The sequence below is a fragment of the Enoplosus armatus genome, chromosome 18 (genome assembly GCF_043641665.1).
Source record: "Enoplosus armatus isolate fEnoArm2 chromosome 18, fEnoArm2.hap1, whole genome shotgun sequence".
Classification (NCBI taxonomy): Eukaryota; Metazoa; Chordata; class Actinopteri; order Centrarchiformes; family Enoplosidae; genus Enoplosus; species Enoplosus armatus.
The window spans coordinates 6,747,503-6,775,500 of NC_092197.1; the positions used below are offsets into that span (position 1 = coordinate 6,747,503).

The window sequence follows — 27,998 nt, forward strand, 5'->3', positions numbered from 1 at the left end:
CCCCCCCCCCTTTCCAGTGTTTAAGCTAAGCTAAGCTAAGCTAATCACCTGCTGGCTCGAGCTCCATATTTACCGTACAGTGATGAGAGTGGCATCAGTCTGATTGCAGTCATTGCGGTGATTATAATTCAACCATCTTCATGTCTTCTTGGGGTTTGACTTTTGCTGTTGTTTCTGTTTGCGCAGGTGAGCCTCGATCTCGTGCCTGAAGAACAGCATCCCAAGCTGGCCGTGCGAGGCCTCGTTCATGGCCTTGGACTGCATGCACATGCGGTACTGGTCCGGAGGGAGCTCATCAGCGCAGTGCTTCTCGTGCCACAGGTGGAACAAGCCTCGTGACGGCGCTCGGACCACTAGGAGGTTGCTATGGAGGTACTTTCTGTACAGGTGGACATCTTCGCCCCCCCAGCCTTTGATGTCGATATCAAAACCTCCTGCAGGAAAGAGAGCAGAAGGGGAATGCAGTATGAAGACTTAATTACACCATCATAGGATGTGTTGTTATGTAAAGTGGAGATTTTAACCCTTTTGATATGCAAACATTTCTCAGCAATTAGTGATTTCAGCGCTGCGTTCACTACCTCTTAAAGGAATGCTGATTATGAATCCTGATTAGAGTCTACAGTATGTGATCATAATCAGTTTTCTCTCCATACTGCCTGATTTGTTGTGTCATGAGTGGGTGGTGAGGGACTTTTGGACTGATGCTGTGTGCTGCAAAACAGTTCTTGTCAAGGCATGTTTAAATCTGCATCTTTAGACGTCTAAACTCCTCATGTCTGCTTTTCCTCACATTTTGTCTCTCTCTGCAGTTTTATTTTGATTGTTCTGTCTGTCTCTGCCTCTTTTTTTAAACTCATGCTCCAGGGCTAAACAGAGATAAGACAGGAATTTGAACCCAACAGATAAATTGTTCATTTGTGTGTGTGTGTGTGTGTGTGTGTGTGTGTGTGTGCACTTATGACCTAAATAACATATTGCATTGTAATTTCTGAAGAACATAAAACTGCAGGAATAGTTTTGGGGAAACACACTGATTCCCTTTCTTGTCGAGAGTTCGATGAGAATATTGATATGTCTGTATGGTAATCATGGAGCTGCATGCAGAAGCTGGTTAGCTTAGCTTAGCATAAAGACTGGAAACAGGGGGAAACACAACAAGTCCTCCAAATTAAATGACACAATACGTTGCTTGCCCATGACCTCATTTAGCGACACCTTTTCTGATCTGACGCCACTATCGACATGTCACCATCGTCTGTCAGTGTCTTCCAAAGACCATTTGAAATCAACATTTCAAAAATAAAACAGTTTTCTCATCTGGCACTGCTATAGTTAAGGTTTTGTTAGGCACAAAAACGACTTGGAAAGGGTTAAGGATAGATCATGGTTTGGTTTAAAATGACCATGTCTTTAAGGTTAGGGGACCTTCGTCATCACGGTTACAATAACAACCATTTGGTTAAGGTTAGGGAATGACCACGGTCATGGTTAAAATTTCATAACTCTTTGGGCTTTGTCACTTCAGCGTAAACAGATGTCGCTTTGGGGCATTTGCTGAAATGACAATCTCGACATACAACGTGTTCATTTGTGAGCTTTCGAGGTGCTGGTAGGTGGCTTCGTTTTAATCTTTGGACAGATTCCCTCTAAGCTAACCCACTGCTGGCTGTAGCTACATATTTACTGTACAGACATGAGAGTGGTATTGACCTTCTCATTTGTTAATTTATTTATTTATTTAAACTCCCCATTACCAACGCAACAGCTACTCCTTCTAGCGTCCAAAAAAAAAATACTACAAAAATTTCATGTGATTACGTGAATCAAAAGCAAGTGAAAATATATGATATATATATAATACAAACATATGCATATACATATTTACATACATAAATACATGTACTTGCATATAACTCGACAAAGTGAATAAGCGTATTACCCCAAATGTCAAACTATTCCTTTAAAACTTTATTCAGGTCTTCTTGGAGACTTGTTTAACATTTTAGCAGTTAAGAGAGAGCATTTGCATGCTTGTGTGTGTGCGTCTGGGCCCTAAACAATAAACTACTTTGAATTTCACTGTAGCCTCTAATTGATTTCAGTTTGGAGGGAAACTGAATTGATATAAATCTGTCTTGAGAGCCAATATTCCTCACCTAATACAGATGGAGAGGACATGGGGCTTTGGGATATGCTAATATATGCTGCTGCTGCTGCTGCTCAGAGCTGTTTCATGCAGAGTAATATAATAAAATCTCCTCCCAGTTAGAAAAAGTAATGTAATATTGAACCATTTGTGTTCTGATGTTTTTCATATTCATTAAGCTATGGCACCATTACGCATATTTTGGTAGCCATCCAGGAAGCCCATTTTTACCCACCGTTATATAACACCTCTGCACAGATAATCAACCCCCAAGAGCAACTGTTTATAAATTCCTGCATTGCTAAGATGTTGTAATGGGTATGACTGCGGTGCTTGTTATGTTGTAAATGTTGTAATATTTACCTATGTTGATGAAGTCGGACCTGTATTGGCAGGTCATGCCGAAACCAAAATCCCTCCAGAACCCCGTGTCTTTCTTGATCACCTTCCGAGAAAAGAACCACAAGTCTTAGAGAGCTTATGAACTGAAATATATCAGCTTAACACGCAGGGGGCACTTCAACAGGAGCATGCTTCTGTGGATTTGTATACTGAGCAGCTGGAGAGGGGAAATATTTCTAAACCTCCCAGCGATGTAGCACAACACTGAGTATGATATTTTCCACAAGTGGCTTACAGAGTGTTTGAAGGAAAAAGGAAAGAGAGAGGATAGATTTGATAGCTGTGTGTTACCAGCTGTTGCTCCACAGGTGGGACGTGTTCAGGACTTCCATAGATCAGAGTGGGGTTGTACTGGCTGAATAACACCGGGTAGAATACCTTTTTACCTGAGAGGGAGCGAGACGGTGGCATCAGACAATGCATATTGACTAGTCAGAATTATAATTCAAGATATCTGCAAACACAGGCACTGCAGTGTAATTGGACATATATTGATTTGACTAGTTATGCATACATTTTAAGATTTCTTTAATATTAATCCTGTGAATCTTTTCTACGTCTTTTATACAGGCTTGACATAGTGTGTGTATGTCTCACCGGGCTGTGTGTTGAGTCGGCAGGTGTTGAGGAAGTCAGCGGTGAAGTAGATGTCCACGTCGCAGAAGAAAAGCAGCACATTGCCTCCCTTCCAGGCTCGGGCCCCGACGTCTAGACCCCGTCCCCGAGAAAACTCCTCGTCCAGCTGCAGCAGAGTGTAGTTCTTAAAATTAACTTCCCTGCAGAGAAACAGAGACAAAGAAGATGATGGTGGTTAGACAGAGAAACAGAAGTCACTTTTCCTAAAAACATTTTCGCTGAATTTATTCAAAACAAAAACATGTTATTCAAACTCTTTGTGGTGAAACTGTTAATGTGGCAGAACTGGAAAGAGAATATATATAACTGCTTGTCTTAAAGCAAGCCACGCTTTTCATCAAAACATCAATAACCAATAGCTTAATTGAACTGAATTCAATTGAAAGACAGAGAGAGATTGATTAAAATAAAATCACTGAAGATGAAGATGTTGTTTGCTGATCAGAAACTGAAATTCTAATGCAGATATTCAACAGGTAATTTTGCAGGTCTGGTGTTCACAAAAGTCTCCAAACCCATTGTGCACCTCAGCTGTGAAATCTTGTCGTGTCCAATCCGCAGACAATCGTCATGATCTGCATTTTAGTATATTGGCAGCTGCAGTAAACAGCCGCAATCCTGAGGTTGATATACAACCAAGAAAAGTGGGCAACTGCTCCAAGGCCTCAGATTCACTCTGTGGAAATTTAATTCATGTGTCAGTTAGTTTCTTTCTTGTTTGGGAATATGCATCGCTTAAGTACACTATAATGTTTGCTAAAACTGCAAAGTAAGTAATAAAGCTGTTAAAAAGTACAACATTTGCCTCAAACTGGAGTGGAGTAGAAGTATAAAGTAGTTCAAGTAAAGTACCTCAAAATTGTTCAAAAAAACAAAAAGTTCAGTATTTGAGTAAATGTACTTAGTTACATTCCACCACTGCCACAAAGTAACACAGCATGGCACGCAAGGGTAGTTTTTCAGAATAGGCGCACTGGTTGGTTTCTATGACTCTAAAATATGATGAAGCTGCCATTTACACTGTATCTAAAGGGTACTTTAAGGCAACAGATTGGGAGGAACCCGAGGGTCAATAGGTTCCCATTGTACCATTTAGCGCTGGGCTTCCCTCGTGGATTAATCTGGCCCTGGTTAGCTTCTATTTTCTGCCTTCAGTATTTTCCACCCAAAGTTTAAAACATGATGACCTCAAATGTGTTCTTCTAAAAGTTCACATCAGCACAACGTTTTGTGGACTGGCTTCATTTCCCAGCTCCTGCTCTTTTCTCTGGGATACTGATCTTGACACGGACAAGCTTGAACTGGAACCGAAAATGACTTGCATGGGACAACAACAGCTTCCTCCATCACTGGCCTGAAGTTTTTCCAAGCATGTGGTGAGAGCAAAGAGAAACAGCTGGATCCAGATGTACACAGCTGTGGCTTTTTTCCTTAACCATAACAATTCACACTGTTAGTGACTAATCCTTTACTCATGCATGCACATACACAGACTCTCTCACTCACTCACACACACACACTCACACACACACACACACACACACACACACACACACACACACACACACACACACACACACTTGCATTGACTTCAGATCTCTGTTTCGAGGCAGAACAAACAGGATCTAACCTCCTCCTTCATCCATGTGATGCTGGGTGACATAACGCATGTGAAACAGTCCAGAGAGAGCAGGTAGAGAGAGGCAGACATACAGCTTTGTTAGAGGAAACCAGGATGACCAGAGGAAACATGCTCAGTTTGTTTTTGCCAGAGGCAGCTTGAATCATGCTTCCCACATTTCCATCTAACTGCAGTGTGTGTGTGAGTGTATTACTGAGTGTATTACTATGTATATTACTGTGTTTTCAACCTCTCCCATATATATGAGATAATGCAACCCTGGGCCAGCAGTTTAGAGAAATACGTAAAATATCAGGAACAATTACAAGATGTCTTGATGTGGCCGTATGTGTTTGTGTGCTGTGAGTCAATACATCTGCAGTCCAGTCTCCGTGTCTGTCTACAGTTTTTGAGTCCAAACAGAGTTGATCTGTTTCAGAGTCCCAGGAGAGGTTGGCCCACCCGCTGGCACTAAACTGTCCACAGATGGCAGAGACAGAGCACAATAGCTCTGTTTGTCTCAAATAATGTTAACGCAACAGCGGCTACATGGGGCAGGAAGCTCATTTGTCAGAAATGAAGAGAAATCTGTAAACTTCCAAGAAGAGTGTGTCCGTGACTGAAGAAGCAAATGTATTGCTTATTTCTTGCAAATTAACAAAATAAATGTGATAAAATTGAGGTTTTATGTTGTTTTGTTTAAGCAAAAACTTTATGTCCTCCTTTGTTTTAAAGGGACAGTTTGGCACTTTGGGGAATAGCCTACTCTTAGCTTTCTTTCTGAGAGTTAGATGAGAGGATCGATACCCCTCTCTGTACGCTAAATATGAAGCCACAGACAGGCTGGTTAGCTTAGCTTAGCAGAGAGCCAGGAAACAGCTAGCCTACCACCGTTTTTACATTTAGGTTTTTGCACAAATTTAACACCACTAGCATGGCTAAAAATCTGCCTACATTATATGTCCCTTTTTTCAATTTGTATAAAAACCGAAACATAAAAACGACTTTTTGCGGTTTTATGGGGGATTCTGTGCTGGACTATGGGTTAAACAAACACGATATAGTGTTAATTAGTGAGCTTTAGATGTGCTGGTATGAAGATTTGTTATCTTTACACACAGCCTGACAAGCTCTTTTCCCCTGCTTTCAGTCTTCATGCTAAGCTAAGCTAAGCAGCTACTGGCTGTAGCTTCATATTTACAGACATGACATAAGAGTGGTATCGATCAGCAAGAAACCAAATAAGTGTAGTTCCCAAAATGTCGAGCTATTCCTTTAAAACACATTTTTGGTCTTCTTAGAGCCTTGTTTTACATTTTGGCACAGTTAAGTGAGATAATTTGCATGCTTGTGTTTGTTTTTGGACCCTAAACAATAAACCACTTTGAATTTCCCTGTAGCCTTTAATTTATTTCACTTTGGAGGGAAACTGAAGTGATGTAAATCTGCCAATGTTCCTCACACAATATACAGATGGAGAGGACATGGGGCTGTGAGATATGCTAATATATGCTGCAACCAGCTAAAGCTGTTTTTACATTTCAGTTTTTGAACAGATTAAACAAACAAGATACTGAATAATGTATTAATTTGTGAGCTTTAGAGGCGCTTGGAGGTGGATTTTGTTATGTTTGACTCAGGTTTTTCCCTGCCTGTTTCCAGTCTTCATGCTAAGCTAAGCTAACCGTCTCCTGGCAGTAGCTTCATATTAATCATACAGACATGTGGATCTCCTGGTTTTAATGTCGTTATAAATAATTAATTTGTAGTTTTATGGTGGTGATATTTCCTGGTTACTGATATTATTTAGGGGAAAATGTAATTATCTCTGAAATCTCCAGAGAGACAAAGTCTATAATTCATCCTGGTAAGTGCATGGTGTGCGTGTGTGTGTGTGTGTGTGTGTGGTGGCTTGAGCTCATTAGGTGTTTAAGTAATTATCAGACATTTGTGTGCCCACTTCCCCTCTTTTTGAGTCTCGAAAAATGCAAGCCCAAAAATATGAACACAGGCGCCGCTATTGTGTGTCAAGTGGAAAAGTCCACTTAAGTCCTGCACTGTCCTTGTTTTCTAAATTACTTTTTCTATCGTGCTCTTTTTCTTCCTTCTCCCCCAGAGGCATCAGTACTCTTATTATGGCCTAAAATAGTCGATTTGTTTACTGTAGGCGTGATGGCTGGTACCTAGTAAGGGCTAAATTGCTGAAATTGTGTCAGAGTGAAAAGCCTGTAAAGAGCTGTCATGTTGTGTCTCAGCAGCAGGTCTTATCCTGTTAGCTCTGCTCAGGACAGAGGGGGGGGGGGGGGGGGGGGGGGGGGGGGGGGGGGGGGCAGCTTTTCTTTCTCTGTGCCTCTGTGTAACCATTTCTATGTATTTGCTTGTGTGCGGTTATTGCTTGAGGACTGCAGATATGGTGCTTACTGAATGTGAAAAGTCTCAAACTGTAAGCCCCTATCTGTGGCCATATCCAGGCTTCTTTTCAGTGTAAACACGTTTCTGAGATACCAGTGAAGCATTCTTGCTCTTGGGATGGTAGAGTTGGTCAATTGGTCGGTCCACCACTTTGGTCCCGACAGAAAATATCTCAACAACTGTGGACTGCCATGACATTTTGGACAAACATTCATGTTCCCCAGAGAATAAATCCTATTGACTTTAGTGATCCCCTGACTTTTAGCACCACCAGCAGGTCAAATCCCAAAAGCTAGCAAGTAGCTTGCTCATCAGCAAACATTGAATAAATCTGCAACCTGATGTTGTGCCAAGCACCACTTTCTGTTCAGGAGACAGTCTCGTCCACAGACATTCATCCACTGCAGGTAAACACTAAACTTCCTGTCCCACCACTACGTCATTTTTTTATTTGTCATGGGTCTTTACCGTAAGCCTCATAAATACATTTTAACCAAAGAAGTTAAACTGCTTTCTCCTCCTCAACATCTTTCTATATTTTCTGATGCAACTTTGCCAGCTGGTAGCTCTCTCCCAACTGGGATACTGCAATAACTTTTAATTTCTTCCTGCTTGTCTGTCACCTGTCTGCTGTTTACAGAGCAGACAGGCTGGTGTATCCTCTCTGGGCTATTGTGCAGAAACAGAAAAAAAAGCTTGCGCTTTATAGTGAGAAGGGTAATCAGCAGTCTGTGCATGTAATAGAGAGGTAAGTGCTATAAAAAATGTAGACTTGTTATGATCATTCTCAGGCTCAGCCCTCAGGCGAGAAAGCTACACAAGTTATCAACAATGAGTAATTGACAGGATGGGCCTGTGTTGGCGATCTGTAAAGGCACCTGCTCTCTTTCAAATGAATGCTGGACAGCTTTCAAAACTCCTCTATGATTTGTTTATCATTTTATCCACTCATAATCTTCTCTCAGTCACCTTCTGGTTATCCTCTCGCTTCCTTAAAGCTGTCAGAGGCGCTTCGGAGAGTCGCTGATCCGTCTGTGAACTGAATGAAATGCCTCAAAATGACATGAAAGGCTTGTCAGAGAGGCTTTTGCGCGGTGGTACATGAGAAAGATGAGGGAGAGGTTGTAGCTGACGGAGTGACATAATGATCTCATCCTTCGTTTCTCTGTCTGACCAAATTTCTCATCCTTCTCTTTCATCTTAACGTGCTACTTCCTTTGATGTCCTTGTTGACACTCTTGTTCCATCCTCGGGAAAGTCTGCCTTTTTTCCAGCTTAGCTTTGCTCTTCCATCTTATCTTTACACCTGTCTTCTAACTTCCTTTCCCACTGTTTTCCCCCTCAGCCATTGCCTCTCCTCTGCGTCTGACACAGTACTTATTCATATGTATCGACTGGTATCTCTTTAAAACAGATCATTCTCCTCGCTCCGTTACGCACAATCTCCCTCCCCCCCTCTCTTACATCTCTTCCTCTTTTTCTCACGTTGTTCTCAATCATTATTCTTGAGCATGTAAGGCTCAGGAACGTACATGCCCCCCGATAGTTTGAGCCTCAGTTCAGGCTTTGAAGTACGGATGTGTAAGCAATATACTTGAAAGTTCTGCAGCTGATCCTATCTATTTTAAACGATATCCCTTGTGTCTGGCAGAGTGCTTGAAGACTGAGGCTCGGATTTTCTGGAGCATTGCTTTCTATCTGCTATATTCAGCTTGTTTTGGCTTTTGTTACAATAGAACTGGATTGGCCTTTAATATATACACCCAAATAATTAGCACCTGCAATAAAAACATTTTCAGAGGCTTTTATAATCTCTTTTAAACCCTAAAAAGGTGTTGATAGGGATTAGAAAGCTGGTGGAGATCCGGAACAATTTAGATTTTGTTAGACTTGCCTTTCAATTTGCCTGAAGTGGTTTATATCAGCTGTTGATAGTCATATAAATGTTTTGGGGTGTTTTTGGAAGAATTTGAGCAGGGACACTGTGGCTCTAAAAACCAGAGAGTGTGACTGCATGTGATTTCACAAAAAAAGGACAAATAGCTAGAGGTTGTTCGGGAGCAGACACAAATCAAACCAGTTTCTAGGGGTGAATTTAATTTGTAGGAAGGGCAGTGCAGAATCAGATCAGCTACTAATGATGCCATCACTGCTGGGAACAGATATTGACTTGTTTGTGAGTGACAGTGTGTGTGTGTGTGTGTGTGTGTGTGTGTGTTAACAGCATCTTTGTGTGAACCATTTTGAGTTTTAGACCTTCAAAGCGGGGACGTTTTGCCTGATCCTCAACTCTTCTTTAGGGTCATAGTTGGAATTAGGCTTATTTGAGGTCAAGAGCTGAATAAAATAACCATTTGTCAGTTTTTTCATGCAACTGTGCGCTATTGCTGAGATGATCAGTCAATTAGTGTGACGGCTTAGCTGGTCGATAAAAGACAGCTGGGATAACTGATGAATTCAAAGTCTTTTTTCAAGAAAAATTACCCAAAGTTGGTTCAATACAACTTCACAAATGCGAGGATTGGTTTGTGATTGCTTTTTATCCACAACAATGCCGGTTTGTCTGTCAGCCTGTCCGTCACTTTGGTTCATACTGAAACATCTCAACAACTACAGGATGGATTGTCATGACATTTGATTCTGACATTCGTGAACCCCCAGAAGATGAATCCCAATAACCTTGGCGATCCCAGTTTTCCTCTAGCGCCATCATCAGTTCAATATGTCCGATACTTTGGTTTATGTCAACATATAACTAATGAGGCTTTTGCCAATTAGTGCTGACGTCCTAACGCGCTAAACTAAGACGGTAAACATGGTATACATTATACCTACTAAATATGAGTATGTTATAATTGCCATTGTTAGCATATTACTGTTAGCATTAGCTCAAACCACCACTGTGCCTAAGGGCCGGGTTATGCTCCGAACTAGTTTGTGCGACGCGTTGTCCGACCACGTTTGAAGGCGAAAGTGTTTACGGCAATGGATAGACTCAGAGATGTGGTGCAGAGGGGGGAGTGAGAGGCGACATCTTTTAAAAATGGGGATACCGGCACACATTTTCAGACGGTCTCTCCTGGAAGGTATTCACAAGTGTTGCACTTGTTTGAACACATGAAAAGTGACAGAAATGATTGTGAAAAGAATGGAATAAAAGGGCATAAGAGGGAAGTTCAAACCCTGCCAACAACACTTTATAGACTAAACAATAATTTATGAAAATCAACAGCCCAATAGCATGTGCACACATGCATCTGTGAGCCTATATGCAGTTTGTGATTCTTTCTGTGTGTATACTGTATGTGCCTGTCTGCCTGGGTCCAAGATAATGGAACCACAGGTACTTATCTTCCAAAGATGATTCCCATTCATTTCAACCACAGTCTGAAAGCCAGATAAAAGAAGAGAGGAGTACAGAGTTGATTACAGGCACTGATTCACACCCAGATAAGCTGCTACATAACTGATGAATGCATTGTTGAAAGTCTGAAAGAGTTCAAGGCAGAACCGCTGCTCAGGGAGGAAAATTACAGCAGAGTGTCGCTGCTTTCTGTGACTGTAGCTTCACTTACTTTAGGTCCAACTGCTTTTCATTCAAAGTGTTTCTCTTTGAAACCACCTCAGTCACTCCTTTAAGAATTCTTCCCAACTAAAATCAGTAATATTACAGGTTTGTTGTATGTTTCTGTGCTCTTCTTTCCTGCTTTCACAGGCTCTGATTTAGTCTTCTTTACACTTCACGTGACGCCTCACTTCAAGTGTATTCAACGCTGCCTTTTTTCATCTTCACAGTTCCCCTTCAGCGACAGCAGCAGGCGGAGACACGGAGGGACAAAGAAACGCTGTGTGATACCAGAGATAGTCCAACTGATTCAAGGCCACACAAAAACCTTCGGGGCTGAGAAATCGACAAGCGTCACCATAGCAACCCCCTCAGGGAATCTGCGGCTCAGTCCTCAGTGGATCTGACTTCTGATCAGCAGACCGAGCTCGTCTCCAGAGGTGTGGGTGTCGAGGTCCATGTGAGAGGTTTAGCGTGAGTCAGGGATGATCACAGGCCTGTTGTAATTTATCTGTGTTGGCTGGTAGCTCTCAACTCCTCAGCGTGGGTGGCACACTGCTCCATTATTCATCAGACAGATGACTGGCTGTGGCAGGACGCCGAGCCAGGAGGTGTGTGTGTGTGTGAGTGTGTGTGTTTTGTGAGAGACAGAGACAGATTACAAAACATGCAGAAGAGAGATTTTTGGCATATGTGTGGGAAATAATATTTTTTACAGTGTCTGCTTCTGAGAGCGGGTGCATGACTGCGGCAGCGTTCATTTTATTACATAAATTGCGTTTGGCCTCTAATTCAAAGATCTGATTTTGGCTGCGGTTCCAACCCACCTGGACGTGTTCTCCAGAGTGCTGCGGACTTCGCTCATCTGCTCTTTCCCAAAATACACCACTGTCAGATGGACCCGGCCGTCCTGACGCACACAGACTTCCCTGTATGTACACACAAACACACAGAGGAAGGGACATTATGGATGAAAGCGTTCTCACACTGACAAGGGGGGGTGTTACAGGAAGGAAGAAGGTTTTAGGGTTTGAAGGATTTATTGTTCAAAGTGGTGAAATGATTAGTCCAACAACAACTCATATAACTGATTAATAAATCACTTTCAGCTTCAGCACTTTACTGCTACAAAATATGCATTAAAAAGACCTGGGCTCTGGGAGATTGTAATGTCCTTTTTCCACTGTTTCCTGACATTTATAGACTAAAGGATTGATTAATTAATCAAAAAATATTCAACAATTGAATTGACAATGAAATAATCTTCTTTTTCAGCTGTAATCCTGGCTGTCCCCATTCTGGTGCTGCGTTAAAGCACAGGGAGAGACTGTACGGGAGAGAGAGACCAGGTGAGAGATGCCTGCAGGCACTTTGATGGAGACATGTCAAATATATCACACACATGCTGAAGATAATTCACCTCCTCTCCCACAGCACACACTTTTGTCAGCATTCTTCCCAGAAGCACATGGTGGAAAATGTCTCATAAAACACAACTAGACGAAGACAAGATGCTTAAAAATGACTAAATACGTGCAGAGGATACTGAGCAGCCATGAATAATACGGTTTTTACTGTCATTACAGATGCTGTTGTGTAAAAGACTCTCTCTAAATGCCGGCATTATTAGAAGTAAATTGATTTTTTGCTGGGATCTGATGAGGCATTCTGCATATTGTCACTGGGACCACACAGTAGAAAAAACAGTAATAATTATTTCATCATATAGTAAGAGCAATATTTTCTCCAGAGTCTGCAAATGTTTGCAGTTTGTTTGTGTGAATTCACATTTTTAACTCTATATTCTGCACTTGGGAAACATATCACAGTGCATCATAAATGCTGTTCAGTCTAAATGTGAATAAAGAGTATTTGATAAACACGCAGTTACTCACTGTTATCACCCCCCAACACACACACACACACACACACACACACACACACACACACACACACACACACACACACACACGCACACACACACACACACACACACACACACACACACACACACACACACACACACACACAACTGGTCCACCTTTAATATGGATGAGGGTAAAGTGTTTGCTCAGCGACTCGCTCGTCTTTCAAGTAAGTACACTTCTTGCCATGCCGTATATCAACTACTGCTGGTCTGCCCAAGGGGGGCATTTTAATGGGCTGCTACACTGCTACTAAGCAGGATTTACCATGTAAAAAGAGCTGTGATAAGCAGCAGCAGCAGCACAATAAATCACAGACATTAAGGAGGATGTTTCCTCAACTGACGGTGACGGACTGCGGATCTGAAACAAGCACGTTTCAATATAAGCTGATGAGATTTGACTGCCAGTCAGCCCTTCATAGTTTGTCTTTATCAAAAATTCTTCATGGTTTTATTATATGCACATACGCGCCTGGATCTACTTGTGATATAATGTGGTATATTTGAGACGCTTACTAGCTATATGCATCAAAAGTATGTTATGTATGAAATTACTGTGGTCATGTGGTGACTGATAAAAACTGAGCTGGGATCTGTATGGCCATCTTTATTCATATTCTTGTCTGAATCATTTAAATCTCTCTCAGATTTGTTTACATTCTGATTATGCCGACCAGCAGCAAAATAAATGAACTGATAACACTACATGTGCAGTTTCAAAATGTTAATTACATGTTCCTTCAAAAAAAAGGAAAATAGTCTCTCTGATGTTCATTTTCTTTCCTCTAATCTCCCCCACTCCTTGTCCCCGTCTGCCTGATACCCAATTAAAATGTAAAACTGGAATTGAAACTGGGTTTGAATAGCAGAGTATCACATTTTCCTGAATTAGTTACGTGTGACACAAAAGACTGTCTTGAGTAATTCACTGCGGTGCTTCTGTTTATGTCATTGTTTCGTTGACTTTGCAATTAACAGCTGGAGCCAAAATTTGATTATTTGATCGCTCTGTCTCACCTGAAGTTGTGCATGAACTGTTTGAACTTGTCTGTGCGTCTGGACAGAGGGACGATGATGTTGATTGGGACGTTGACTGTGTCCACCCTCTCGTTTTTCACCTTCATCAGTGGTCCAAAGGGACGGAAGAGGACCAGGCGCCTGAATTCATTGCTTGACTCCCCTCTGAAGGTCAGCTCGTACAGTGTCCCTTTGTCCTTCTCTGTACGGGTGATACCTGGTGGGTGAGACACAAGACATGAACTCATGACCAAACAAACTTCGATTTGCCCCCCGATAATCAGTAGCTGTATTTATGTAACAGTAATATTCAGTATATAAGCCTGTTTAAAACAATATACTTGTTCCGTTTTAGTGCTGAAAGTTCAAAGAGAATATTGATACCACCCACATGTTGTTCGTTAAATATGAAGCTACAGCTGGCAGATGCTTAGCTTAGCTTACTTGGTATAAAGATTGGGACATTTGCTAATTGACACTAAGCACAAAGCACAGCTGAGGCTGATGGGAATGGCATTAGTTTTGCAGGTTTTTGGTCATAAACCAAAGTATTGGACACGTTTTGACCTGATGATGTCGCTGGATGGAAGTTAAGGATCAAAGTTATTACAATTCATGGCAATATATCCAATAGTTGTTGAGATATTTCAGTCTGGACCAAAGAGGTGGACAGACATTGCCATCTATAGAGCCACGCCGCTAGCATGGCTAAATACAAGCACTTCTAAAACTCATTAATTAACACATTATATCTCGACCATTTAATCCATACAAAAACTGAAATGTTAGGCTAGCTGTTTCCTCCTGCTCTGCTAAGCTAAGCTAATGGTTTCCTGGCTCCATCTTCATATTGAACAGACAAACACGAGCGTGATAACTAACTCTCCGCATCAAAGTATATTTCACAAAATGCCAAACTATTCCTTTAAATCTTGTAGCTGCAAATAAATAACTACTATAAATAGAACTTCTAGTAACTTTTAGAAAATTATTTGATGTATATTAACAATAACTTACATAACAACATGTTAACTTACAAATATGTATGAATACAGTATGAATGCAGGACAAAAACAGGGAGTTTTAATGTCAGATTTTAGTTTCTGAGCCTGCAGTTCCTCTGTGTCTTTCTTTGTCGCAGTGATTTTGTTTTTCTTGTTTTCTCCAGGGTGCAGCTTTTGTTTAAATCCCATGAGATTTTCTGTGTTTCTAAGAGCCAAAGATCATGTTTTTCCAAGTTTTAGCATCTAGTCTTGAAAATGATCTGAAGCATCAGCTTCATCATTACTTTTTCTGTCAACAATTCTGTGTGATACTGTGTGTATATGTGGGGAAAGAAAGAGGGCATATGAGGCCACAGGAGACGTTGTCCATGCACTCAGCTGCTGCTGGGCAAAGAGCCATAACTGTACATACACATATAACACACCCGCAACACACATACACTGAAGAGAGGCTATTCTGGTCACCCAGACCAATTTTCTTGTTGCAGGTCTTGCGTCAGCTTGTTCCTCCAGAGAGAAGTTGTTTTTCAATTACTCTGCTATTACAAGGATTATTACTTGCAAATTGACCTACTGAGGTTAGTGGGTGCAGAAAGAAAAGTGAAATGGAGTACAGAAAGTGAGAAGTGAGACCAGACAGAAAAGAAACAGACAGGGAGAAAGAGGAAGAAAACACATAATTGGAAAGAAACGCTGTCTTCAAATAGAAGTTGGATGACAGAAAAAGACAGACAAGAGGGAAATAAAGAAGACAGTGAAGAGCAAATCAGTAGATGACAGTGGAAAAACAGGAAGAAAGATGTCTGTGGGCAAAGATTTATAGTCAGATAGCGGCTTGAAATTAAGGCCTTCCTGTTAACTTGGCCAGCTTCCTGTGATGGGAGATTTCCCAGAGGAACACGATAAGCTTTCATTTAATAAATATGCTGAACAATTTAGACTAAATGCCTTCACGTCCTGTCTCTGTCTGTCTAACTGCACTTTTCTGTCCCTTTCTAAGGACAGAACTCAGTGGTTGGCAAGTTCATTTTGCATACCTCCACTGTTTGTGTGCAGTTTCAGCTCACTAGCTTGCTAATGCAGCCCTGAAAGCTCCCTGAAGATGTTTTTGTCAGTCTGGCAATCTAAACTGCCTTTCACTTGTCTGGCTGGTTGGATTAAATCCCTGCTTGATCAAGATTTGCTTAAAATCAATGTCCATTAAGGAGCATTAAGAGCAAAATATGAGCAGAAGAGAGTCGCTATTTCATTTAGAGCAAGCTGAATTGTCCTGCTGTTTATGTGAATACACACAGGTACACACAAATGTACGTTGTATTTATTAAAATCACCGGCGCATAAACACACACATATTACACACACGAGCCCATATACATGTATGAGGCTCCATATCATGACCTATGCCTCATTTCCTCCGAGCCAGGTGCCCCTATTACTCACTTTAAAACCTCCACCCACTCACACACTGAAGGTGGTGACCTTCAAAGAGCAGATCACAGCAGATACACACACACACACACACACACACACACACACACACTAAAATACCATGTTTGAAAAGATGCTCCACTGCGAAGGAGGAACAGCTGTGTTCATTTCCTGAGGTTGTGATCGAGGCTGAGCAGAACAAACTAGGAGGATATCCTGGCTGTACTTGTACACAAACAAACTCGCTTATTTCTGACCTTCCAGGGATTCGTGTACAAAAACAAAAAGATCCCAGGGTTGAAGAAAAAAGAGGAGTATAGTGTTTGGATGTAGAAAAATGTTGTTTCCAGGAAATGACATTTATATAGTGCTAATTTGTTATTATCAACACAACAGAGGCAGAGAGAGTGAGGTTGCTGTTAACACACTTTGCTCAGAGATTTGTGCAGTCCAACATAAACATCTGAACACGTCCTCTGATTGACGGAGGCATTGGTTGGGTTCATGCATAAAAAGCACTCTGGTTAAGGTTAGGGAACGATAGTGGTTTCAGTTACATGTTAATAAACACATCTCGTGCTTCAAGTTACAGTGGACCACGATCGCTCTCTAACCTTAGCCAAAGAACGACCATAAAAAAGTTTAATATTAAGCTGTAGTTACCATTGCAAGATCTGATATTTTGGTGTAAATATACTTGTTGTGAATTAGTTGTATATAAATGTTTTCACCTTCTATGAAGTCAGATAGTGAGTATACTTTGCTTGTTTGACTCTTTTCCGCTGCACTCCTGCTGTCTTGCTGGGATGATGGTGTGTTGAGGCTGTGCAGGGCCGTCTCCAGCACCTCCCCCAGCTCCTCTCTCTTGTCTTTCCTCACAGGCTTCTCCTCGGGGTGACGCGTCAGCCCCATCTCCAGCTGGTACACCCTCTGCAGGGTGAAGCTCTCAAAGGGCACCACCGCGTACTCGCTGGGCAGCCTGGTGCCGGCCATCACCTCGGCCTTCGACAGCTGACTCCGCAGGAACTCCTGGAGGTCCGCCTGCTGGCTTTTGGCTCCCTGACCCTCCCCGAGACCACCTCCCGGTGATCCAACCCCAGTTTCTTGTACCTCTGCTGGACCCCCAGCGGCTCTCTTCAAGCTCTCCTGCACTCCTTTCAGCTGCTGGCTGCGCTCCTGCAAAGCCTCCTTGAGCTGAGCTATCTGCTTCTTCAAGGAGGAGATGTGGAGGCGGTGCTGCTCCTCACGCTCTTGGAGGAGCACCTGATAAGACTGAACACCAGGGGGTCCACCGCTTTGAGCTGCCCCATCCCGGGCTCCTCCTGTCCCACCTGCTCCTGCACCAATCCCTGGCCCTGTGCCCCCCAAGCTGGGGTGGTTGGGTCCAGCGCGGGGTAGAGCGTGGCTCAGTGGAGGGTCGTCAGAGTGAGGCGGACTGCAGGTCATCACATAGAGGAGCGACAGGGAGCAGCAGAGGAGCACCAGCACGCCTCCAACCCGGGAGACCCAGGCTAGTAGTCCACGCCGCAACATCGCTGCATGTAGCATCAAAACTCACTCCTCTGAGTTAAACAGCATCCACACACACACACACACACACACACACACACACACAGAAATATTATGTAAGCTCACACACTCCAGCCACGATGATAAGAGTCCATTATGTTCCATCACCCAGTGAGGAGGCCGGCTCCTTATCGGTATGAGGTCATTTAATCTGAATTAGGTCATTGCCCCTCCACAGCCTGAGATTGTAACTTGTTTTGTCGTTGGCAAAGTGAATGTATGAAGGTCAAAAGCTTGTTACAAACACTTTCTCCCTTTCTGTTGGTCCAATTAGCTCCATGGTCTGCTAGAAGACATCATTACGTTGTTACATCATCTATCACTCATATGTGACTCATCGGTTCGCATGTGCTCTGACTCTCTCTCAGTCCATGATGTCCACTTCTTCGTCTGCCTGCCTGTCACCAAGCACACCGGAAAGTGTCTCAGGAAACGTCTTGGAACGGTTGAGTATTCAAACACATCGGCCTGGATGGAGCAGGATGATGCGTGGAGCAGAAAACGCTACGTTTCATGGGAAAGCAAATCCTCGCTGGTCGGCGGTGGTTTCCTCATGTTGCTTTACTGACAGAGAAAACAGACAGGAGAGAGACAGAGAAGTTTTGTCAGAGAAACAATGACTCTTAACATCCGGACCTCCAGGAAGCTTGATCGCATCAACATTACTTGTGTCATTTTAAAAGTCAGAAATGTTTAGTTAAGGATGGCAAAGGGTTTAACTGCCTTCGCCAAACTAAGCATTCCTTCAGGACTGCAGCTCCCAGAAAACAATGCTGTCACTGATGTGTGAGAATATGAGGCAGAGTGAGAGGGTGTGTGCTTAAAAGTACACAAGTGTGTCATTGTGAGTGTGTCTTCAGTGGATACAGAGGAAAATATCTGGGACACATCCATACATTTATCTATCTACAGTATACCCTATCTATCGAGTGGGTGACTTAATGTGTCATGCTGCTAGACTGCTCTCTATTCATTTATTTATCTAAGTTTTATTTAACTGCAGAGTCTCTGGAGATACATTATCTCTTTTTCCAGAGACCCGAGAGTCTATTTAAAACCATTACATTCATCATGAAGCATTTTTTTTTAACATGATGTTTGAATGACTGATACAAAGGCAGCTTTTCCAAATTAAGTTTCTCTGATAGTGAGTTTGGTTCAAACCTCTGGATGCTCCAGTTTCCTGCCACAGACCAGAAATATGCAGATTAGATTAATTTGGCGACTCTAAACAATACAATACAATACAAAAATACAGGTGTGATTCTGAGTGTGTATGGTTTTCTCAATTGGAGGGGGTCACCGTCCATTAAATAGCCAGAGGATGGTTAACAAAATACACCCTCAAACACCTCTAAAGATCACTAATTAATATGTTATATCTTGTTCGTTCAATTCATAAAAACAACTAGTTAATGTAAGTTCTGGAGAGAAAGCAAATAAATGTATTTCCCAAAACAATCCTTCAAATGAAACAATCCAAGATGGAGAAATTGCTCACAGCTCACGACCACACTACAGTAAGGCAATAACCTGTGATGAGGGTTCATAAATAGACAATGCTTCATTTTAAGGAGTCCGAGGCCAAAAAGCTGATCATAATGAGATCATTATCTACATTAATATAGCCTCAAATATAAGAGTGTAGATGATGTCTTATATCCAACACCAGTACAGAAAATGTGTATTTGGATGTGTGAATGTGAGTCTTGAGTATGCATATATATATATATATATATATATATATATATATATATATATATATATATATGTTTTTGTGGGAAGGTGTTTCAGTGTTTGAGTTACAGTACGTATCTGTAAATGTATCTCTGTGTATCAGTCTCAGTCTCTCTTGACTCCCCACACAGTCAGCTCTTTGACAGGGCTGCCTGAAACCGAGCCTAATGAAAGGATTAGTTTATGGCAGGAGAGTGAATACTGGACTGTGCTCTACCAGACGGCTGAATCAGGAGAGGCAGGGCGTCTCTCCAGCAGGACCTCCACTGCTGACTTAGAAAATGTTTGAGGAGAGGCTGCTCGGGGAAAAGTGGGAGCTGGAGAGCAAAATATGGCTGCTGTGATGGCGTATCATCCTTTCAATTACAGGAAAAATCCTCATGATGTCATTATCCATAAAAACATGGCATGACATTAATGGTGTGGTGGCAGTTTAATCACTTTATTTGGTTCACAAGCAGCTCTCATTATTCTTGTATCCATGTGATCACAGGCTGGGAACCTTAAAATAATTACATCACTTCTCCCAGATGACTTTGACTTTCCTGGTTTCATGACTTCCTGTAACAAACTACACACTTGCACTAATGCCAGTGAAAGTGACCACAAGCCATTCACACAAATTAAAGCATGCACTTAGTTCTGACATTGTGAAGGTCAATTTGCCTTTTTATTGGGGAACAAATGCACTACTTTGCATTTCTAACTACAGTAAGCTTCAGTTAGGAGCAGAGCTGCATGCTTATCTTCACACAATCATAAAACAAATATCACAATTCTAAACCGATAAACAACTAAAGATAAACAATAACTTATTTATATTATCGATTAAACTGTTGATTATTTTTAGGATTAATCATTTTATCTGTAAAATGTCAGAAAATAGTGAAAAATGTCACAAGTTGCCAGAGCCCGAGGTGACTGCTTTAAATTGATGTTTTTGTCGGACCAAGAACGATATTCAACCAAGGATATTCACTTGAATATTATACAACTGAGAAATTGATCAAATCCTCACATTTAAGAACATGAACCGGTGAATGTTTTTCTTGATAAATGATTTAAAGTTACATCCACCTAAAGCTCACTAATTAACACGTTGTTGGTTCATGTGGACAAAAACTGACGTGTAAAAAATACAACTTCTGGATTTTGGCTAGCCAGGCTAGCTGTTTCCCCCCATTTCCAGTCTTTATGCTAAGCTAAGCTAACAGTCTCCAGGTTGTAGCTTCATATTTAGTGTACAGACGTGAGAGTGGTATTGAGCTTGTCATCTAACACTTGGCAAGAATATCTGTATCTGCATGTCTGTATTGGAAAGCGCTGTATTTCTTCCCCGTGACATTGCTGAGATGTATTACTTTTAGAATCAACCGCTGACTGTATCACAAACACAATAGAAGTAGAGGCCCTCTGTGGCAAAGCAGTCAGTCGCTGTTGTTAAGTTACAAGAGAAAGATTCATCATTGAAATGAGGCTGGTGTGACTGAGGTTTACGAGCAGAGACTCACAGTCAAAACACTGAGTCTCACCGGGAATGAATGAGTTGATTCAGCCCTGGTTATTTGACTCCTCGTGGGGATAGGCATGGCTGCAACATGGGAACACTGGCAGCTAAATAATCATGCTTGATTTTATTGGTGGTGGATGTCTAAACAGGCGTCTGTAATTTCCTGCTATGTTAAGGCACTTAGTGCCCATAAAATGCTTGCGTTTGATATGTGATATTTATATTACTTTTACACATTATGTAAAACAATGATTATTATATTAGAAATTATTAAAAAAAACATAAAGAAATACTACGCATTTCTATTTAAGTAAACTAGTTTAGCCATATTGTATATTTCCTAAGTGTTCCTTAGTGTTTTTAGCCATGCATAACCAGAGCCATAACTCCATCTATTGGATGGATTACCATGAAACATTTTAAAGACATTCCCCAGAGGATGAATCCTAATGACTTTGTTGAGCCCCTGACTCTTACTGTAGCGCCACCAGCAGGTCAAAGTTAAAAACTTATCCAGTGAAATATCTCAACATCTATTTGCTGGATTAGCACAAGATTTTGAGTGAAATGTCAACTATTGGACGGACTGCCATGACATTTTCCACAGAAATGAATAACTTTGGTGATCCACTGACTTTTCTCTCTAGCTAATACCTGACGACACTGACATGAAATTGAGTTCTTGTTTTCGCTGTGACTTCCCTCTAACGCTGAGCAAGTATCTGATAACAGTTTCCTGGTGTTTGTTTCAACCTTAACTGTTTATGCAACTCCGGCACAGCCTCTATCAAAGATCTCATAAAACTGCATTTGCCGAAATGTTCTATGCCTAACAGAGCTAATAAATCTACATGCAAGATAAACACTGTCGGGCTTGTTTACCAACAGAGAAACAAGGCAGAGGAAACATTTTCACCCCTTCCTGAGATGACATAACTGATAAATGTGTTTTCACTCCCTTATCACATATTTCATTCTCTCTGCTAGAAATAGAAACAGAGATGCAGGAACGAGAGTGGTCAGAGACAAAGAGATGAAAAAAAAATGTCATAAAGAAGTGAAAAAGTGAGAGGAGAAAGAGAATGATTTAGTATTTGGTGGCCAGAGATGTTTCCAAAGCAGAGCTCTCTGCAGCATCTGGTTCAGCCTCTGAAAATCACTTCCTCCCCTCCTGCTGCTGCTTCCTGCCTACAGGGCATTTGTGTGTGTGTGTGTGTGCTTCAATTTGTGCGTATGTGTGTCTGTTCCATTTGCAGCAAAAATATTAATGTTTGCCTCTTAACACCTGTTAAAAGTGCCGTGTTTATCTTTGTGAAAATAAGCCAGAACGGAAAAAAGGGTGCGAGACAAGAGAGAGTAGCGAGAGAGGAGTTTGCTGACTCATTTCTGGTTGACAGTCACACCAGTACAGCAGAAATCACAAACAGGTGACAGCGTATTTGTGTGCGTGCTCCTCTCTGTATTACAGCCTACACAGGTCAACCTTCAAATGTATGAGGCATTTCAGAAGAAAACTTGTAACCCTCTCATCATGACAAATGTAGCATCTCAGCTGTCCCACTGTCAGATTTAAAGAGCCGAATCTCTTTGCTCTCTGCTGGTATTCAATACATTCAAGCTCAAACAGGCCCCTCTTAAAGAATAATGTATGCACTGAGACCATACAGCACATGTTCTTTCCAAAGGCAGACGCACTTTGCAGATGCATTAATTGAGAGGGTTTGAGTGTGTGTCTGAGAGAGTGAGTGAGGGAAACCACAGAGAGGCCACTGTATATCTGCTTTAAAGGATCTTATCAGCGTGTTTGCTCCTTTTAGCTCTTCAACTGCAAATTCTACTCTTTTACATTTTTGCTGACCATTTTCATATTCCTTTAAGTCCTTTCCCTTCTGTTCCTGGGAGCCATTGTTTTGTAATCTATTAGCAGACTCACGAAACTCGCTTGAGTTGTGTAATCCATCACAGTGAACATCCAATCTGTTACATAATCATTGCAAGGTTAATCAGTTTAAAGGGGCACTCCATTGATTTCGTGTTGCACTTCCATAAAGCTGGATGGACTTTAGAGAGAAATGTTAAAATAAGGATGTACATTAAGAGGGTAAGGCGTAGCTACAACATGGCTGATGTGTGCCTTCTCAAAAATGTGACAACATGTCGGGGCTACAGAGACTATGGACATACCACATGGGGACTGCAAGAACCGTGATTGGTCAGCATCGGCAGCTTATGTGTTCTACTACAAGTTTCTGATGTCAATGGAGTTTGGTGAGAGTGAATACAACGTGAAGCACGTTTTAAAAAAACATCTTTTTCATTAACACATCTAGCAAAGCCATTTCCAGTACAATCACTGAGAACGAAACAACATAAACGGCACGGAATAGTTTCATATTTGGCAATGAACTGAGGTGGGCTTCTTATTGTTGATCATATCACAACAAGAACGAAAGAATGTGAACACAGTTACTGTTGGGAATATAATTAAAGCATGATAAAGCCTGATCATGTATGTCCCGTTAACCCCTTGCATCAACTACTGTATAAATCCAGCTTCAGATATCCTATAAACAGTCAAGCTCCAAAAACACTCACTCCTACATTTCACATAATGCAACCAATAGCATTTCTTTGTTAGACAATCCTTTCCTGATAAACACCCAAGTCTTTCAAACTCCACAGCCCAAGATTGTAACACACAGGCTTTTTGTTTTGAATGTGTAGCCTTTAAACCACACGCTGAGATAACTCCTGATGACACCATCACAGACTTAACAAAGCTCCTCCAGAGCCACTGGAGACATTATACAACTGTTTCCACAGGCTGACAAGTACTCAATGACGATGAGTAAGCTCATCTTGACATCAAGAATTGAAGGACTTCCCCATTAAGAGTTGACTGGTTAACTTTTGACAAAAATGAATGCAGTGTTCTACAGTAATTAATGAAAATTAATGGATGCCTAAAACAAAGAATATTCAATTTTCTGAACCGCAGTCGTTTGCAAAATGAATTGCTGTTATGTAAAGTGTACTTTATTGGTAGTAAATGGGCTAAAACATGCAAAAACAACATGTTATAGTCCTTTAAAAATGCTCTTTAAACTCATCCAAAATGTACACACATGCACACGTTTATATGAGAGAATGAACGCATTAATCTTTTAAACAGCACCCCCTCCTCCCATACACACCCACTCTCTCTAAGTTAAGTGGCCTCTGTGATCATTACAAACAACCTGATAAACCACAGAACCGTGCATGTTTAGACTCTGCTCCATACTGTCTGTATATGTCTCTCTATCCTGTCTCCCTACAGCCTCTAGTGGGCTGTGTATTTGTTACAGGTCAAGGATGTTAATGCGTTTATGTGCATGTTGGCCTCAGTGAATGTCAGGGCTTCTGCTTCTCCGACAGCTCTGTCTGAACCTGCCCTCCAGCTATCTCACTGTAAAAATGAGGAATGTCCTCTAGGGAGGAAAACGAGGAGAGGAAGAGGAAGAGGAAGAGGAGAGATTAATTAAGATAAATTTAAAAATGAGTGGAGAAAAAAAGGAGACTGGTTAGAGCGTCAACTATGCCCACAGATTACTTGAGGGAATTATTAAGCAGGGAAGATCAGATACATGGTGTGAGGAGAAAATGAAGAGCAGAGAGAAGTCAGTATAAAGTGAGCATGTGGGAGGGAAAGACGGAGAGAGAGAAGCAGAGAAAGGTTTCTTTGATGTCTCTTGTCCCCTCAGGTGATTCTCCCTCCCATTCATTAGGGGCCGGTTTCCCCGGAACCTTCCTGTCGACGTGCCATCTGGAAAGCCCTTAAAAAACACCACATTAAACTCCTCTACTTCACTACAAGCGGCCCGTGTTAACATTCACCAAACCCACCGCCCCCCTTCCTCCCCTCTTGCCTTCTCTCCGTTGGTCCTCAAAGTGTCCCATTTCTTCACACAGTTGGGTTAGATTGTATCAGATGAAACTTTAATGGGCCCCATGGGGAAAATGGGTCATTGCAGCAGCAGAGAATGTAGATAGACAGAAAGACAGACAGATAGATAGATAGACAGATAGATAGATAGCAAGATAGATATAAATCATTTTTTAAGGAAAAACTCTGATCATACTCTGGTTCCAGCTTCTCCAATGTGAGGATTTTCTGTTTTACATCAGCATAAACTGAATCTTCTTTTGGTTTTGGACAGTTGGTCGGCCAAAACAAGAAATCCGAAGACATTTCTCACTATTTTCTTAAATTTCATAGTAATAATAATGACTGTAACCGTTCATTGAACCAAAGAAAAAATGTGCGGGCCGCATAATGTCAATATGATGGGCTAGTCACGCCAACATCACATTTGATTGGATACATTTAAACCTAACCCAATAATATTATATTCAATATATTTTTTTGTTTTACAGGAAGAGAAAAGAGAGAGATTTTGATATCAAAATATTTACTTTTTTTTTTTTTTAAACACAATTTTAGCATGTAACAGGGTAAATGAACAATTAACACACACTCATTTCACTGTGTCTTTAGGGGATCCTTATTGAAAATGTTATTTAAATGTACACAGTTATATACAACGCTCAAATGTTATTATAGTTATTGGCCTCAAAAATCCAGTATTGGTTGGGCTATACATACGTCAGATTTTAAGCTTATCACAGATATATTAGTGTATATGTCGGCCGATAAATAAAAAGAAATAGTAGCACAGAAATTCCAAACATGTGTTAAAGGTAATTTGGAAACAGTGTAAAATGTTCAGCTTAGTACTTATTTTGGTCACAATTCTTCAATAATCAAATTTAAGGGATCCTTATCAAAATGTGTTTATGAGCAGATATATTGTTAACAAATTGTTTTAAACTCTCAAATGTGGAGCTTTAAAAAAGATTGATCTCTGCTATAAATACAATAACAGCCAACACCCAATTCTACATTGTGCTACATACTGCATGTCTGTGCAGAGCGGGGAGATTAGTGGGCACTGCCTCATTCAGTAAAACACAATGAAAAACCACAATACAACTCTGATAGGACACAGCTCATCTCTCCCCTCTCTAATTATAATGAATCTTAATTCATACAGTAAGACAGTCCTTCTGTCACGTGCTTCACAGTTGCTGGTAGTGATTTTACAAGTGCAACATAACGAACAGCTGATAACAGAGATGGCAAGTGAGCAAAGAAAATGAGTTTGACACAAAATAAATAAATCAAGCGTGTCCACAAATCGTTTCATCACAGCCATTCACCTGTGACGCGCCATTGTAATTGCACATCACCATCACCAGCAGAGGTCCCCTGAATCTATCCTACGGAAATGTTTGGCAAATGGGTTGTGAAAGATGTTAACAAGTGGCAGCCAAGCTCAGTCAGAGCCAGAGCTCATTACTTCCCTCTTCTTCCTGGACAGTAAACCACCACACGGACGTTACCACAAGGCTGAACTGCAGAATTTCTCAATCACTTTGCATGCGAAGGAGTACAGTTTGTGGTTTTGGCTTTTAGCAGCTAAAACCGGTCTTTGTGTTGTTTACGTCAATATCTATGACTGAACCAGCTCCATCCCTCATGCTGTTCATAATTTATACTGGTTTACGTGAGTGAAACTGAAGCCCTAGAAGCAATATACCTTTCATGAGCTCTCCATTTAATTTAATAGATTTTTTATTAACCGACGTCATCTAAATGAGCATGGGCAACTGTAATATCATCAGAGATAATTTGTCAATACGTTGCAGGGGCGTTACATCAGCGCCATTAAAATGTTTCTGGGTAAATGTCCTGGGAGATTCTGTTATCTGATCTGTGAAATATGAGAATACATGCACGGCAACAGAAAGTAGTAACACACACACACACACTCATAGACATACACTAAAAACACATGTAGGACATACACTCACACCTGTATTGAAGTTTATCCTCCAGGCACAGGAAGCCCATATATGTCATCAAGTATCACATCAATTTGTCCAGCTAATCATCATGTAGGGTATATACAGTAATTTACCCTGAGTATACAGTATGTGTACACTCCCCAAAGTCTTTCTCTTCTCTGCTTGCTAAACAACCTCAAATCCCACATAATCTCCAGTTTCATTCTTCCAATATGAAAAAAACAACTCCGCCAGCTTGCAAACCAAATATTTCAGGGTGCTAGGTGCCTGTTAGTGAGTGCACTAAGCAGGATTAGAACCATTTCCCTGATAAAACCTTCAGCTCGCTCAGTATGCTGTGTACTGAGTGCATGTGTGTGTGTGTGTGAGTGAGATGCAGAGGAACACTGTGGAGAAGAAGCCTGCACTTTCACTGAGTGCATGTAATTTTATTATCTGGGTCTACCCACCAGAAATTATTGTGGGCGGGTTGTTTTTCTAATTCTTCCATGTGATTTTGCTTTCAAGTGACCTAAAAACATGACTCACACATTTACAACCTGGCTGGTCTTTAACAATATTTGCCAATAAGGACTTTCAATTATATGAAATATGTCAGAAAAGAGTGTATCCACTCAATGGATGAATAAAAACCCCTCAGCAGTGTTCTCAGTGAAAACAAACAAGCACTTAAACACACAGAAAAGCAAGTTATACTCACGTTTAGACACATTTTTGCCAGTGTCTGCTTTCATAGTCAAAGTGTGTCCAAAAAGTGCGTTATGGGAAAAAATACGACTTGATTTAATTATAATTGATAGCTGTTTTTTTCATGATTGCTCCCAAGAAGTAGCTGGATGTGTATGTATATATAAACACAGCAAACTTAAAGTTAACATTGAGCGGAGTGATCACCACAGGCGCTCTATTAAGATTTTTGTGATTATTATTTTTACATTATCGGCAGGCTACATCTGTAGTTTACAGTGTTAACGTCCCCTCTCACCCGGTAAACTTACCTCTTGTCCCAGCAGACGTCGCTTCAGTCCATCCCGAGTGGAGGTTTTGTTTTGTCCCGGTGCTGCGGTGCGGTCCCGTCCCGCAGCCTGTGGGCAGCCCTCCACCGGTCTACGGC

General features: G+C 41.3%; 1 protein-coding gene across 1 annotated transcript; it reads right to left on the reverse strand.

The window, feature by feature from the left end:
* Positions 1-12: 12 nt before the first annotated feature.
* Positions 13-27,998, reverse strand: csgalnact1a (chondroitin sulfate N-acetylgalactosaminyltransferase 1a). Its single transcript, XM_070924928.1, has 8 exons — positions 27,883-27,998; positions 16,893-18,294; positions 13,730-13,946; positions 11,613-11,714; positions 3,149-3,327; positions 2,843-2,937; positions 2,513-2,594; positions 13-434 (listed from the first exon to the last, which is right to left on the reverse strand). The coding sequence occupies exons 2-8, from the start codon at positions 17,707-17,709 to the stop codon at positions 139-141; spliced, it is 1,788 nt and encodes a 595-aa protein (XP_070781029.1). The 5' UTR covers positions 17,710-18,294; positions 27,883-27,998; the 3' UTR covers positions 13-138.

Bases quoted from the DNA above. Each gene is read 5' to 3' on its own strand.
- csgalnact1a (XM_070924928.1), bottom strand. From the start codon at position 17,709: ATGCTACATGCAGCGATGTTGCGGCGTGGACTACTAGCCTGGGTCTCC. The intron at 3,328-11,612 runs GTGGGTTGGAAC...GTTTCTCTGCAG, and splicing joins ACTCTGGAGAACACGTCCAG to GGAAGTTAATTTTAAGAACT. The intron at 435-2,512 runs GTAAATATTACA...TCTTTCCTGCAG, and splicing joins GTCCGACTTCATCAACATAG to GAGGTTTTGATATCGACATC.